Below are 17,028 nucleotides of genomic sequence, written 5' to 3' on the forward strand. Positions count from 1 at the left end.
CTTTACCGGTGCGAGGACCCGGACGGAAGCGAAAAAAGGTCCTCTATATTTTTGGTAGAGATGGTTTATAAGTGGACTTAACTGCAGAGTCCGGTGACCTCGCTACATTGCTTTGACAAGCACTACAATAGCTAAACCCCTGCCGGTACGATGGACATCGAAGCCGCAACAATTTTCACCATAATTATTAAGTATTGTGTAATTAATAAGGAAGATGTTATATAATTTACATCTTGGTTTTTAACGCAGAAACTTCTCCATTGTTTTTTCTATCCTTCGTTGTGAGAAGTAGGTTTTTAGCAATAAATTACAATCTAGTCCAAGAGATTAATAAGCGATTTTATTCTTACTTAATTTTATGTTAAAGTTTACTACAACTAACAATATTACTCTAGCCACTTTATTTAGTATGTGATATAAAAACACTACAAGTATATTACATTCAACTGATTTAAGCACATACGTAGCCAATGTCCTGAACAACATTCGGGCTTCTTTTTATTTCGGAAAAGTATACTGAACGACTAACGAGCGTGGCTAGTTTGCCGTATAGTAATATTGCACACTTTATAGTTTTGTTAGTAAACATGCTAGCGTTTTAACGGCCTTCCCATAGATAATGTTTTATCATACTCGAAATCATGCAGCGATTTATTACTTACAATTTACTGCTGTCTCAAGGTCACTTACCACGACCTTATAAGGAAATTTATTGTTCAATAGTCTCTTTAGTAGGAACTTTGATTACCTTTTTACGGAAAACTTCCTTAAATGGAGAAAAAAATATATTTTGTGTATTCGTGAATAAGTTAATTTTTAGACAGAAGCTAATCTATATAAAGGCTTTTTGGGCTGAAGCCCTAGGCCTCGTCGATTGTTAGGCCCCCCAGTCCTCACTAAAGACTATATATCATTGTTGTTTGTTTCTCTGTCATATACATAAATCATATATTTTACTATCTTTTTTTTCCTTTATACTGTGTACATACTCAGGTACATTATCAATAATCGTTCCTTGAAAAGATGACAATTATTTGAGTGACAAGCAGGCCCTCAAACTAGTAATAGCCCTGTGCTCAGCTATTCTCGGTCCGCTCCTGTTAACAGACTAAATATTTCCTGAAGTTTCAGTTAATATTACTAATATTATACCTACATGCGAATGTTAGTGATAATGTTTGTTAGAAGTAAACGCAGTAACCGCTAAACGGATTTGGATGAAATTTGGCACACGGATAGAGTATGGCCTGGTTAACATATGGGCTACTTTTTATCACGGTAACTTGCTACCGTAGGAAATATTTATTTTTTATTCAAAATTTAAGTAGATGGCGCTAACGTCGTTCAGATGGCGGTTTGAATCGCCAGAGTGATTTAAGGATTCTGTAGCTAGAAAAGCTTTTCACGTAAGTGACGCCGCGTGGAGAAATATGGAAGAGGTCTTTACTCAGCATTGGGTAGATGAAGGCTCAAGAAGAAGAAAGAAGAAGAGGCCGCATGAAACTCCTAGTACAAGATAGTTTACTCAATTTCTAGAAGAAAAAATATTTAATATAAATAATGCAGTATCATTTTAGTGTGGATAATTTGTATTTGCTCACTGCCGGAATACTGTCAACTTCACAGAGTAATAAATATCATTAAAAAAATACAATATAATTGCTCGAGAGAATTAATTAATTACACAATTTTAACTTGATTAAAATAAGGAAACGATTATTAACTGATTATATCCGAGATATGAAATAATCTTACAATGTCATATCTCTCAGCTATAATTAGTTATACCTACTCACTAACTATTATATATTTTATTTAGATTTAATTACTTGAATAACGGGAAAAGGCTTCCGGAGAAACGACACCGCGTAAAATGCTAGTTTTCTATCATTTTTTTGTAATAGCCCGCAGTTGATTCCATTTTTACTGTTATACTGCTATCGATTACTGATTTTAATTTTTAACTATAAGTGTATACATAGGTACCTAGGTAGGTACTAGGTACCTATGCCTACACTTATAAATTATATATAGGCAGGTATATATGTATACCTGCTATACTTAGTTTATATTTTTTATCCAAGAGATAAAGTTTAATTGGAGTAATGAATACTGAAGATACTACGCATTATTGAAAATTCAGTTGTCGGTAGAATAATAATCATTAATTATTGCACAGAGTCCAGATTCTAGAAACTACGTATTACTTATAATACGCCACTCGCAATCATGCCTGAATCGTTTTGCATTCCCAGCTTTTTACCGAATGTGAATAGCATTCCCCAGCATTTTCTACCCACTGTCAATTCTGGCCGTCATCAACGCAGGCAGAATAATACAAATAGGAAATAAAGTTGTATGGCTGATTGATAGACTGACCTTCTCGGTAGGAGCGGCAGGTTGTTGCCAAATAACCACAGACGCTTATCACCGAACCATTTCTCCATACAGGAGGTCACGTTGTGCCACAATTTAGATTTAGAACTGTCCCGATCCACAGAGTTCTTCATTCGCGTTTCTGAACGGTGATTTGCGTGGGCATTTCCCGCCGAAATTTAATGTCAAAAGACGCGCGCAAATATGGCCGACACGATGCTCACGTATGGAATGCTGCAATGCTTTTGACTATAGTACAGTAATATCGATCGGTGTTTTGTTTACAGTTTCTGTCGGCCTGTGTACATGACAACCGCGGTGGTAGGGCAGGATATAGGCCGAGAGTAAGACACGAACTTTAATGGATAAAATTTGTGACGTAAATAGGCGTTATTCTTTTAGATAAAGTCGATTCCAGCAAGTTTTCCAAACCGCAAGCTACGCCTTATTTGTTTAAATAAACCAATGAATATAATTTATCTCAAACCAAGTCCAAAAAGCTTTATTTGATTAGGTCCATTTTAACTATAAAATCGGTTAAGATTTAGTATTATGATGGACTAATAATAAGATTATATGACGTATTCCTCTCGATTCTTACACTTTCAAGTATGTATGGGCACAGGAACATGCCAGCACTACAACTTATGGTAAGCGTAGTGAGATCTAAATAGAGTTATTATTCACGCGAGATAAATGATGATTCTGTGTTGATCCAAGGTGGCTATTGTGTTGATTTCGCTTAAATTTTCATATATTGTACATACTTAATTCTAGGAAAAGGAATATTAATTTTCTCGGAAAATGAGCTGCATTGTATGTTAATCATTTCTTACAAATTCAATTAAAATAAGTATATATGACTTACTTATGTTACTGGTGGAAGGTCTCTCATATGAAAGAGTCCGCCTGGGACCTACCACCACAAAATCTATTTCTGCCGCCAAGCATCAACGTGTAGTCACTGTTGTGTTCCGGTTTGAACGACATTATAGCAAGTTTAACTACTGGACATTAGAAGACTTACTTAACATCTGTCCAAGGGTGGCGAGCGCAGTGGAATACCAAACAATTATAGGCCGTGTATCCTTCGTTGGAGATCCTTAAATAAATAAATATATACTTTGTAATTCAAAGTGTTGGTGTTTCTACTGTTTATAAGCGGTCGTCTCGTCATGCAAAGCATTAAAAAAGTGACACATTATTAGTAAAGCGTTACATTATGTTTCACAATAATTTCCTCATGAGGAAATATATCATCTGCTCCTAGTCTATACCACATTCGCCGAGCTTTCATGCATGTTGATAAGTCGCCGCAATTTAAAATCGATGTTAAGTACTCCGGCATACGTATTTTTATGTATTCATAAATGGTTTTGCCTCGTTAGGTAAGGGCAAAGGTTATGACTCAAACGATTTATGTTGGGGCGTTTACGTTCCTTTATGTTTGAAGTATTTTAGTAATCTATAATATCCCGAATGAATGGTTGAATGATTTTTTTGGTCTTATTTGAGTCATAATAAATAAATAGATAATAAAATCAGTCCTGTATTATATACTGTCCCACTGTTGGGCACGTGCCTCCTCTACCACCGAGAGGGATTAGGCCTTAGTCCACGACGCTGGCCTAGTGCTGATTGATAGACTTCATACACCTTTGATATTCCTATAAAGAACTTCTCAGGTGTGTAGGTTTCCTCACGATGTTTTCCTTCACCGTTAAAGCAAGCGATAATTCACAAAAAATACACACATCATTGTCAGAGGTGTGTGCCCTTGGGTTTTGAACCTGCGGACATTCGTCTCGGCATGGCAGACCGTTCCACAACCAACTAGGCTATCGCCTCTTTTTATTTGAGTCATAATTATTACAAATGCGATGTTTAGATATAAAGTAAATTAGTAGGTCTATATTAATGGTAATTCTATCGTGAAAATGGGAGTACCATAAGATATTTTAATTACTGTTCATATAGGTTCGTCGTCGGTTCAAAGCCCAAGGCACTTTAAAACCTTTGACTTTCCCAAGTTACGTGTTTATTTAAACATTATAAACGCGAAAGTTTCTAAGGATGGATGTATGTATATTAGTTCCTCTTTCACGAAAAAACTACTGAACTGATTTTGATGAAACTTAACAGTAAAATTGGCGATACATCAAAATAACACATAGGATACAATTTATAATGAATTTGTGTAATTTGGTCATAACATACTTCATGATACATATCAAGTCAGTCGGAAAAACAAATTATCCCGAAACCTCCATCGCGCGGGCGAAGCCGCGAGCAAAAGCTCGTTATTTATAAATTATCGTTAGTTTTAACGATAAAGGGAAAACAGCTTAAAAAAGCCTACACACCTGCGAATTCTCCATAAGAATTTCAAAGGTAAACCAGCCAACCCGCACCAGGCCGGCGTGGAGGAATAAAGCCTAAACACTCTTAGTAGTAGAAGAGTTTCGTGCTCAGTAAGCAATGTACAATTCAGGGGTGATTACTAAGTTATAGCTCTATAGTAGAGCTGTACTGTTAACCGTATCTATCTGCGACTTATTGGCGACCTAATTATTACGGGACTGTGGGAAATAGGTTTGCCGAAGCCTTTTTACCCGATTGTCGAAAGAGGGTAATGTTTTTCTTTTCTGCCCGACGCAAGCTCTTGATTGCTCCGTTAGCCAGCCCCTAAGGTACCCAATTCCCGTCCAAGTTATAGATTCCGGGAGCTCCTGCTTCAGAACTATGCAGGCTGCCACCGAAAATGCGATATACCTATATTACTTATACAGAGAGGCGCAAATTTTATAAGACTTTTTTCTCATATAGTACATAGTATTATAAGACGTTTTGCATAATATCAACGCAATGTAAACAGTAGTTTGGCCAAAGGATATTTTTCGTTTTTATAATTCACAAAATTCCGCTGTGAAATTTATTAAAATAATCAGACATATTAAGTGACGATGGCGATGACGATTAGTCATTATGTTATGCGCATAATAACTTATAGCAGACATATTGAAAATTACAAAAACTTTCATAAATTATGCATTTTTAATAATATCAAATTGAAAGTGTTGTACAAAAATATTTTAATTACTAAGTATTTTTCTATTGCATTTTCCGGACGTATTTCAACTAGCACAATCCGTATTTTATTTCATCAAATACTTACCTATCTTTTCGGCCATTTTGAATAAGTACCTATAACCTGTGTTATAAGATGAATCGTAACCGGTAGATATATGCCACCGAGGCAATTTATATAGAATTTATTATTTTTATTTCGGAAGATGTAAGGACTTATTTTATCCACGCAAAAACGGGATCAAAAGTTATTTGTTCATATTATAAAATGGCTTTCGATAGCAAGTGAAACGGATACTAAAAAGGCATATATAATTCCAGTTCCGACTTCACACTGGCTCCCGAAATTTAGAAACCATGAAACATCCTAAGACTACTTATATGAAATGAAATAATTTATTTACTTAAACTTTTAAAGCGTTATACATTATTCAGATTCCGTTAATATTAACTCCTTCAGTTCGGAAACCAGTTCTCTCCAGAGAAGGATTGGCAAGAAACTGGTCTCTTTTCAAAATGGAACCAGGCAATCACCCAAGGCCTGATACTAATACAGGGACTTGGCACTTACAACCGAGGCCTCCCATAGTGCCTCGCTACTACCTACTGCTACCTGCGCCTCGCTAGTTATAACTGCCACAGACTCGTGTAACCCTTGTCTATATATTCCCCTTCTTACCATTCTGAGAATCTTCCTCCTCCCCCAACTTTAGTTTATTTTCTTCCCAGAGTCGTTGTAGTTCCTAAGATGGTCGTTTGCTTGTTTACCTTACATTAGCAAACTCACCTAGCAAAAATAATACCAACGGTCAAAACATATTATACTTAAAAATATATATCTCAGAGCTAAGATCGATCATCGAACCTGGATCTACTTGTATCACAATAGACTTAAGGTGGTAGCTCAAGGTCCATTTTCGTACATTTTGTTTCGGCTTTAATCTGGGTAACTAAACAAGTATTGGCAAGTAAAGAATTTAAATTCACGTCTAGTTAGTGATTAGTTCTCGCAGTTGAAGAAAAACGTAAAAAGGCCTTTAAAATTTAATATGACGAAATTTTAAAGGCAGAAATATCCATGATTATTAATTATTTTTACATTTTTCTTCAACTGCGAGAACTAATCACTAACTAGACGTGAATTTAAATTCTTTACTTGCCAATACTTGTTTAGTTACCCAGATTAAAGCCGAAACAAAATGTATGAAAATGGACCTTGAGCTACCACCTTAAAGCCTCATTCGCCTACCGCAACGGTATGAATCATAGTGCAAAAAAAATAATCTTAAGTACTCCTGTCCATCATACATGGAGCTATTTTGTAACATCAGCACTTGATATAGTCATACCAGATGGCATGATAATGTCGTCACAGAAAACTTAACTAAATTATTATTTTACTTTATTTCTTATAAGTAAACATTTCCATATACAAAAAATAATACAAAAGGATGCCTTTAATGCTAAAAATATAAATCTTTGTTATATACGGAACATAACTTTTTAAAACGATATCATATGGATTATGTTTATCTCTTTCGTACATATAAAGGAAACACTGAATAGCTCTCTCTTTTCCACGTATCGACACGTCAGTATAGCTCTTTCCTTCATTCAAATCGTCCTCCGATAACAAATGTCATTCATTCCTGTCAAATACTCGCGTACGAGAACACGTCTTTCATTCGTTTTGTGCGATCAATGAATTATTGTTTTTGTTGTGAACGTATGACGAAATTATAATTTTATTACACACGTTATCGTCCTACCTTGCTATATATTTATTTTAAAGTTACAAGGAAAGACACTATGTTGCAATAAAACACGAAAGGTGTGGTGAAATAAGTGTGATAAAGCCTTTTCTGGGCTCGCAAATTGTATCATTTGGCAAGGTCGAGACGAAAATCTGGAATATACCGTGTGGACCGATGCGTACCCCCATCACTTCAAGTTACAAGTGCTTTAAAAGTATTTTGTGATAGTTCGTAACAAAAGTTGTTCAAGATGGGTTCGACGGGTCTTACTTTGGCAGATTTGCCAAATATTTTCATAATGATCGGAGCTCTCGTCGCTCTGTTTGTGATGCTGGTCATACTCCTCAGGTAAGTCCGTTGTTGTTGTGATATAAATAGATTTGCGAACTGCATATTTATAGTTGTGCGTATTTTCAGCACGTAAACTTTCACAGAATTAATGTGCCTTACAGAATAATGTTTGATTTGAAAATAGAACAGTAGATATTCTTTCATAGATTATTTTAAAACTAACTACCTTTCTATGGACAGTTACTTTGTCATTGAATGCCTATAGATAAGAAAGGAAGATTAAGTTATGAAGACCATTGTTATAAATTTCTATAACCTAGAGTCTAGACAATATAAATGGATTTAATAAAAAGCATCTCCATAAAAAATCTTCTGTATACTTAACTATTTTCAAGCAAATAAAGCTTTTAAGCATTTTACTAAGTTATTTGAATCATTAAGTTAGAACCTGAAAATATCAAATAAAATAACAAACATTAATATATAGAGAAGTATATATGCAGAATTAATGCCAAAGGCATTTTCTACCAGTCAACCTTAATGTGGTGCAGAGATAAGCAACTTACCTAGTCTAGAAATCTTACCCACAATACATTCATATTTAATCTTAGTTTTAATATCACATTCTTAGTATAATCTATTAATAATACAAAGCATTAATTTAATATATATTATAAAAAACAAAAGTACAATTATAATATTAATAAAATCAAAATTAATTTGCATGGGGAAAATGCTTGCAAAGACAGATAAACATTGATGAAGTGTTAGAAATGTGCCACAGTCAGGTGGAGTGGCAATCCATAGTCTATCTACCCTTATTGGATAGAGGTGTGATATTATGTATGTATTACTTAGCTGAAATACAAAATTCAAGCATAACCAAATTGTTATAAAATATTTATTAAAATTGCTTGTTCTATAATTAATGTACATTTTACATTTTAATGAAATATTTGTATGGGAATTACAAAGGTAATTTATAATTCTATTCTCACTATTATTTCAAAGATTATATACCAATTTTTTTTTATACTCCTATATTTATGTAAAAAGTTTCCAAAAAATAAATCTTATAATTAATATATTGCTTGCAAAACATTTGAACTCTAAAATAATTAAATTTTCTTTTAAATTGCTATATTTCTCCTAAAATACTTTGTATATTTGCATACAATATTGTATTCTCTCAATTAGTTGTACATTACAGCTTGAAATAGATTTTTTACTCATATGCAACAATCTATGGTTATTGGTAAAAATAATTAATACTAAATATAATGTTAATGGCCAAAATTTGTCTTATCCTTTAATAATCTGAAATTATGACTGCATATTCTACTGGATCTATTTCTGAGCACGGAATGTAACAAATAGGACCACTTTGGGATGGAATTAAACCAATTCCAAAGGAGGAATACAAAAACCTGAGGAATGTTTATCTATTTGTTGTAATTTTTTTATAATGGTCAGGAATCATTTTTCACTCTATGATTTGATTCAATTGAATATTTTTAATTTTGATTGCATAATGCATATAGCTTTGAAATTGTCTGATTTTCACTTTATCCCCAGCTAAGTGAAGTAACAAAAAATATACAAAAATTATGTTTAATTAAAGTTAGGCACTTAATCTAAAAATTTTGAATATTCCATGCATGGTGGAACTTTTGAAGTTTGTCTTTTCTGTTTTTATTACTAATATGTATAGTAAATGATATGCATTGATATAAATTATTATTACCACCTGTTACTATTTACCATAAACCTATATCATTATACATCCAGAGGAAAAGTATAAAATTCTTGACATTACCTGGTATGTTCAGTTACATCAGCATGAAAGTGGCCTATAGTTCTTAAAGCTGATAAAGCTTAAATAGTTTGCTATATAAACTACTTTGTTTCATACTAACAACTGAATTATTGTGCTTCATTAGCATATTATATGTTACAACTGAAAAAGTATGGTGCACTAAAATTAAAAGTTGAATTTCCTAAATTGGACGACAAGGGCATGCTTTAAAATATTGAAATCATTTTAATTATAGTTCTTGCTGTGCTGAAATTTATTAAAAATATTATTAAATTATAAGGCATGCAGTAATACACACATTTATTATCACATTGTTATTGCATGCTAGTGATTGTGGCTTTATTACTAACTAAATAAATTGACAATAAATTAAGTAGAAATATTTTGTACGATATATAAATAAATAATTTGATAATGTGGTTAAAGTAAATATTGTAATAAATTCTACATACACAAATAATAAAATGAAAAGTCTAAATTCTTGTAAAAACAAAACTTGCAGACACAAATTGGGTTGTGCCATAGTGGCCATTGTAAGTTTGGGGCATTCCAGGATCAGCCTGTGTGTATCTGATTTTGAACAGGCCAATATAACTGTATCTGGTGGGGCATAACTGTCTCTGAGCAGTAGACACTATATCTAAACGGGGACTCCCCTCTACTCGCAATCGGGTAAACTGCAGTCACTTTTACGAGCCTGTATAAAAAAAGAGGACTTATACTGCTCGCAAATGAGTTAAATATTGTCAAACTTTTGTGTAAATATTATTAATCAGCCATTCAGAGTATGCAAATGAATTGTAAAACAATTTAAATAGATCCTAATGTATTTGTATACATTAAAGTATTCAGTTCAAAGTATTCAGTCAAATGTTTAGGCATCTGTGATAAATGCAAATACAATAAAAAATTAGTTGTAGCTTGTAGATGAAACTAAATTATTTTTTGTGCATCCATAATCTCAATTTACAGAAGACATGACACAGTTCTCATGTTCGTACGTTTGTCGTTTTTAATGCAGAAAATTCAATAAACCTTCTGCAAAGAAAAGCTTTTTTTATCCTAGGTCATCAATTAGGAGCGGACTAATTAGGAAAAAAAATTGATATTAAAATAATACTACATTTCGATTATGGGTCTACCTGCGTGAAAGTACAATTCTAAAATAAAGGTCCCAGTTTATATTTTTCTAGGAAAAGAAGTAGATTGTGTCAACATAATCTTCGACATGAGTAATGAATATATAATAATAAATAATAATAATAATATCAGCCCTGTATTATATACTTGCCCACTGCTGAGCACGGGCCTCCTCTACTACTGAGAGGGATTAGGCCTTAGTCCACCACGCTGGCCTAGTGCCGATTGGTAGACTTCACACACCTTCGAAATTCCTAACGAGAACTTCTCAGATGTGCAGGTTTCCTCACGATGTTTTCCTTCACCGTTAAAGCAAACGATAAATTCACAAAGAATACACACATGATTTTTTAGAAAAGTCAGAGGTGTGTGCCCTTGGGATTTGAACCTGCGGACATTCGTCTCGGCAGTCCGTTCCACACCCAACTAGGCTATCGCTGCTTTTTTTTTTGAATGAATATATATATGTACCAAATTAAAGTATTAGGTACAATCATTATTTGTGTATGGCGAAATATATACCTATATAAGTATATATTTCGCCATAAATTAAAATAATTTATATGTGATATAAATATGTGACGAAAAAACTTTGTACCCTTTTTTAAGCGCATGCGCGCGCGCTGTGTGACATTTCGCATATTTAAAGTTCACATAGAGTAGTGCAGAAAAATATTTTTTATGTATTTGTCTAACAAATATAATAAATTCGACTGTCACATATTGACCACTGGATGACCGCTAGTAGTTTTTTATTTTTTATTACTGTGTTATGCATTGGTTGAAGCGATAGGTACTATTCTCTAGGTATATGCTTAACGTTGGTAATTTAAGAGTAGTTAAAATCTTTTCCTGTCTGTTATTAAAACAATAACACCTTATTGATTCTTGGAATCTTGAAGGACATAATAATAATTAAATACAGCAACGCAGTTAACACCCTCTGCCCAGCAAATGGCCTTGACCATTCGTTCCATAGATTTTCGCCGCACGACTTCGGCGGGAATATGCAAATATTTACGATTAATGTCTTCATAAAACAATTTTAGGTCTTTTAAAAAAAATAATCTAAATATTCTTTATTAAATTGTCTATTTAATAGTAGTTTCAAAATAATAAGTGTACTTTAGGAGATGCACGGAATGAATAAATTTAGTGGCATTTTTATTGTAAAATTAAATTTTTAACTACCAAATTTAAGAAAACATACTGTAGACATGTGATGTATTTTTTTTATGTTCTATTCTAAATTTCAAGTAGATCGCTCCTAAAAATACGGTTAGTGCTCCGTTTTAAATTAAATCTTGTATTTGGCTAGTTACAGTGTACTGTGTAGTACGTATGTTTGACGTTCCAGTTTAGGAGATAAGGTACCACCTGTTTAGTTTATCAATATCGCATGCGCATCTTATCCGGGGAATGCCATGTTGTATGAATAGAATAAAAGTTAGGTATTTTTGAAGTATTATGAGCGGCAATAGCCTTGTTATGTGTCGAACGGACTGCTGAGACGAATGTCCGCAGGTCCAAAACACAAGGGCAGACGTCTGACTTTTCTAAAAAATACATGTGTATTCTTTGGAAATTATCGCTCGCTTTAATGGTGAAGGAAAACTCTGCGAGGAAACCGGTATACATGAGAAGTTCTCTATAGGAATTTTGAGGGTGTGTGAAGTCTACCAATTCGCACTAGGCCAGCATGGTGGACTGTGGCCTAATCTCTGCTACTGAGAACAGTAGTAGAAGGCCCGTACCCAGCTTGTGGGACAGTATATAATACAGGTCTGATATTATTAAGGTATTTTTATTAATGATAAAGTATAATCAAACTTAGGTTTTACGCCATCAACAATAAGGAAGAGTAAAATAGGATTTGGAAGGCGGATCAATTTAGAAAAGGAAACAAGAATTTGCAAGGCGGATCAATTTAAGTCGCCTTCAAATTAGCCGCTTCGTGCCGAGCTTCTTTGCATATCCATAAAAATTACCACAACACAAATAAAGTTAATATAAATACCTAAGAACGGCTTAAATTTGCTGCTAAGCGCCGTGCGGAGACAGCGCGACCGCAGCGCTGCAGTCGCGCGACAAATTTGAAGACGCCCTTGTAGTATCACGGTTCTTTTAATTAAGCACACTTTTATTTTAATTTAAATTTCATCATCATCATCATTTCAGCCGAGAATCGTCCACTGCTGGACATAGGCCTCCCCCATTGATCGCCATAGGGATCGGTTCTGGGTCGCCCACATCCATCGGACTCCGGCGACTCTCACCAGATCGTCAATTAAATAAATTACCACCAGTGATTAAAAAGAAACCTATAGGGGCACGAGGAGAGGAGGGCTCTCTCTTTTTAAACGTCAACCGTCGCATTTGACAGCTGATACGTCTACCTGACATTTGCAGGAACCACAGAATCAACATTATTCGCTACAGCTCTTACTAGCCGGCGTATGATGTAGATAATCGATATGTCGATAACAACAATAAATTAATGAATTTAACCTTCAATTGCCAGTTTTATCATTTAAAAATGATGATAAAGTGATCAAATTAATCTTATTTATAAAATATGAATAAAAACTTGCAGGTGAATTGGCGGAATCATCGTAAATTTTAATTTATGACCTTTGATATTATCTATGTATTTGCAATTATACATTTATCATAGACATATTTAATAAATTATTTTATTTATGATATATACATATATATTATTATATTTTATTTATTTTTTTTACTTTTTAGGTACTACCCTCAATGTACAGTTTTATTGACGTGCACCTACTATGTTCTATCTCTGCACCACCTCAGGTTGACTGGTAGGGAATGCCTCTGGCATTAAGTCCGCCTTTACATGTTTTGTATGATGTGCAATAAAAAAATAAAAACTTGCCATCATGACAATATTTCTATCCTATTAATATTATGAATGCCAAAGTTTGTGAATGTGTTTAGATCCGCCTATATATTTCTCTGTATGTAAAGTGTTAAATAGATAAATAAATGCAGACGAGACGAGTCCATAACTAGTTGAATAATCGGAATAAAAAGTAGCATAAATACTTCTCATCTCAAACTGTCTCGATACCAAATTTCATCGAAATCGTTGGGTCATTTTTGTGTTTATCATAGTCAGACAGACGTGGCGGAGGTCTTTGTTTTATAATATGTAAGGATTAAGTCTCGAAAGAGTTATGGATATTTTAAAGTAACACATTTTATTTGTTATATACCTTAATATAAAAAGTCTAAGGTTAGCGTTTTCCAAAAGGTTTTTTTTTATATTAGCACGACTAACTAACCCCACTGCAATGGCAGAGTAAAATTTTGCAAAACGGCACCCGGCACAACATGTAGATAATTACTTATATGCATAAATACGGTTCACGGTTTACGATTGTACGAAAGCGACGATAGCCTAGTTGGGTGTGGAACGGTCTGCCGAGACGAATGTCCGCAGGTTCAAATCCCAAGGGCACACACCTCTGACTTTTCTAAAAAATCATGTGTGTATTCTTTGTGAAATTATCGTTCGCTTTAATTCATACATTTTGTTTTAATCTGGTAAACAGTTTAGTAAAGAATTTAATTCAGTTAGTGATATTTCGCAGTTGAAAGAAAATGTAAAAATAATTAATCATGGATATTTCTGCCTTTAAAATTTCGTCATATTAAATTTTAAAGGCCGAAATATCCATGATTATTAATTATTTTTACATTTTCTTCAACTGCGAGAACTAATCACTAACTAGACGTGAATTTAAATTCTTTACTTGCCAATACTTGTTTAGTTACCCAGATTAAAGCCGAAACAAAATGTATGAAAATGGACCTTGAGCTACCACCTTAACGGTGAAGGAAAACATCGCGAGGAAACCTGCATACCTGAGAAGTCTACCAATCCGCACTAGGCCATCGTGGTGGACTAAGGCCTAATCCCTCTCATTAGTAGAGGAGGCCCGTGCTCAGCAGTGGGCAAGTATATAATACAGGGCTGATATTATTATTATTATATAAATACGGTTTCCGAATCGTTTTAATGATATTTAGATATTACATCAATTATAAAAGGGAAGCCGGTAAGAATCGGATTATATGGACCATTCGCCACTACCCCACTGCACCTGATGGTAAGTGGAGGGGTCCAATAGAATGTCGACTGGCGAGAGATGATTACCCGTCAGCAGTCGACACAATTATGCCGACCTGTTGGAACCGGATATACACAGGCTGATCCCGGAACGCGACTCACTTACCTGGGCCACTATGGCTGGTTTTAACATCTTGTGTACAGTGATCGCTATCCGGGCGGATATAAAATATATCCTGCCACCAACAAAGTAACAAAGTAGCAATATCTAGGTTTGTTATCGATTGAGTTTCATTCCCATTGCTGAACGTTTATTTGCATGATATAATTTAGGTCTTAAGGCTCGTGCACACTGAAGTTGTTCTAACATACTATTTGCATAATACTGAGGACGTGGGTTCGAAGCCCGATTTCTACACCTCTTTGGTTTTATCCAACAATAACACTGATTAAATGCCTTGGCAAAGTTTGTATTATTACTGAAATCTATATGAATTCCTATCTCCCTTGGTCACGCCATCACGCGTGAACGGCTGGACCGATTTCACTATTTTTATTTTTTGTTGTATTTGTTATTGTCAGGAGAAGGTTCTTATGAAAGAAAACATTCAATAAATTGCCCGGAAAATTATAAAATTTAAGAAAACTTAACGAAAATATAAATTATATATAACTGTCAATTGTTTGAAATAACTGTCAGCGATTGACACAATGCGCGCTGCAAATTCATATTTAAGACGGGACATCGTCTTTCGGGTCATCTAGTACCTAACAAAAAAGTCTTAATTAATGTAGATTTATTCATGTAACACTCATGTTAATTTGATTGTTAACAATTGAATGTAACAATGGAAATATTAAACAGATGCGGACTCGATAATATAATTGACCGACTTACGTAATCAGAATATCAAAAAATTAAAAACGTTCCAACAATTTTAAACAAGGAAGGTGATATTTTCAACGTCAGACCATGTGAATTTCTTGAGGTTCAACAACATGAAATTGCGCGTACGCCGCTTTTAATTACACTGTTAGATCTTAGTAGTTAGTACGTTATAAACACATACAAAACACACATTAGGCCTTTATCTTCGAAGGGGCAGGCAGAGGAGCAACAAGGGCATCACACTCTTCGCCACGTGTATTCCATGCCACGCTGTGGTAGGCGAGAGCATCATATCGGGCATAAATTCCAGACTCCTAGGTAAGGCATCCACCAAACACACATTGTCTTTATCTCCGAAGGGGCAGGCAGAGGAGCAACAAGTGCACCACGCTTTTTGCCACGTGTATTCCATGCCACATTGTGATAGGGATAGCATCATATCGGGCATAAATTCCAGACTCCTGGCTTAGACTAGGCAGTAAACCCATTATTATTTCAGCCGACCTGAGATGTGAATCCGATACCTCAGAGAGGTGTCATACCGCGCACGCAATAATACTAACGTTATAATAACACTTTATTTACGATACATAGTGTTATATTTGTTACTATAATTGCAACATATTATGTCTTTAATCCTACATATATATTCTATTACAGAGCATAATACATTAGAAACCGGTTATAAGGACTCCGGTTATACCAACGCATCGGTTATAACGGCTCATCGACAAGGTCGCTGCAAATAAATGTATAAAAGTACAGCATCGTTCATAACGACTATCGGATATAACGTGCAGATTCGGTGATCCCTTTAATATCATTATAACTGGTGTTCACTGTATATGATTTATAATAAAACAATTGAAGTCACGAAACATTCCCATAACATTTGTACAAAAACATCGATAATATAGCTAGGGGTGCATAAGATACGATAAGCTACTAAAGCAGTAGTATAGCATAGCTTTGCCCCGGTGTGCGACGACCTCAGATCACGTCGGTCCATCTCGCCGCCTAATTGCTTAATCGCTGCGAGTGCGCATGAATTAACATTTCATTTACATTAACGGTATTCATACTCGATAACACATGTATATTATATTTATAGACTATTAGTTATAGCATTCATGGTGTAGTGGTAATGTGTTGGCTGTCGGATGATATTGCGTTCGATTCCGAAGAGGGACAATGCTTGATTAGAACACAAAGTGCACACAAGCTTACTTTAACTATTTTGTGACTAATTGTACATTCTACTAATATTATAAATGCGAAAGTTTGTGAAGCTGTATGGATGTATGTTTATTCCTGTTTTACGAAAAAACTACTGAATGGATTTGAATGAAACTTTACAGTAGTATTGGTTATATATCAGAATAACACATAGGCTACAATTTATAATGATATTGTGTAATTTGGTCATAATATAACGATACATATCTAGTAAGTCGGAAAAAAAATATCCCGGAAAACTCCTTCATGCGGGCGAAGTCGTGCAAAAGCCAGTATATAATTTTAGAAACGTGCGCGCATGAATCTTTCAAGTTATCCTTTAAAAGTTATATTCTATGTTTTT

General features: G+C 34.4%; 1 protein-coding gene across 1 annotated transcript; it reads left to right on the forward strand.

The window, feature by feature from the left end:
• Window positions 1-7,096: 7,096 nt before the first annotated feature.
• On the forward strand, window positions 7,097-15,943 carry LOC119192540. Its single transcript, XM_037446351.1, has 2 exons — window positions 7,097-7,565; window positions 15,661-15,943. Exons 1-2 carry the CDS (start codon window positions 7,468-7,470, stop codon window positions 15,917-15,919), a joined length of 357 nt encoding a protein of 118 aa, XP_037302248.1. The 5' UTR covers window positions 7,097-7,467; the 3' UTR covers window positions 15,920-15,943.
• The last annotated feature ends 1,085 nt before the right edge of the window (window positions 15,944-17,028 follow it).

The sequence above is a fragment of the Manduca sexta genome, unplaced genomic scaffold (genome assembly GCF_014839805.1).
Source record: "Manduca sexta isolate Smith_Timp_Sample1 unplaced genomic scaffold, JHU_Msex_v1.0 HiC_scaffold_2896, whole genome shotgun sequence".
NCBI lineage: Eukaryota > Metazoa > Arthropoda > Insecta > Lepidoptera > Sphingidae > Manduca > Manduca sexta.

Excerpts from the sequence above, each read along its gene's own strand:
- LOC119192540 (XM_037446351.1), top strand. The coding sequence starts at position 7,468 with ATGGGTTCGACGGGTCTTACTTTGGCAGATTTGCCAAATATTTTCATA. Across the intron at positions 7,566-15,660 it reads ATGCTGGTCATACTCCTCAG|GGGCAGGCAGAGGAGCAACA; the intron begins GTAAGTCCGTTG and ends TTATCTTCGAAG.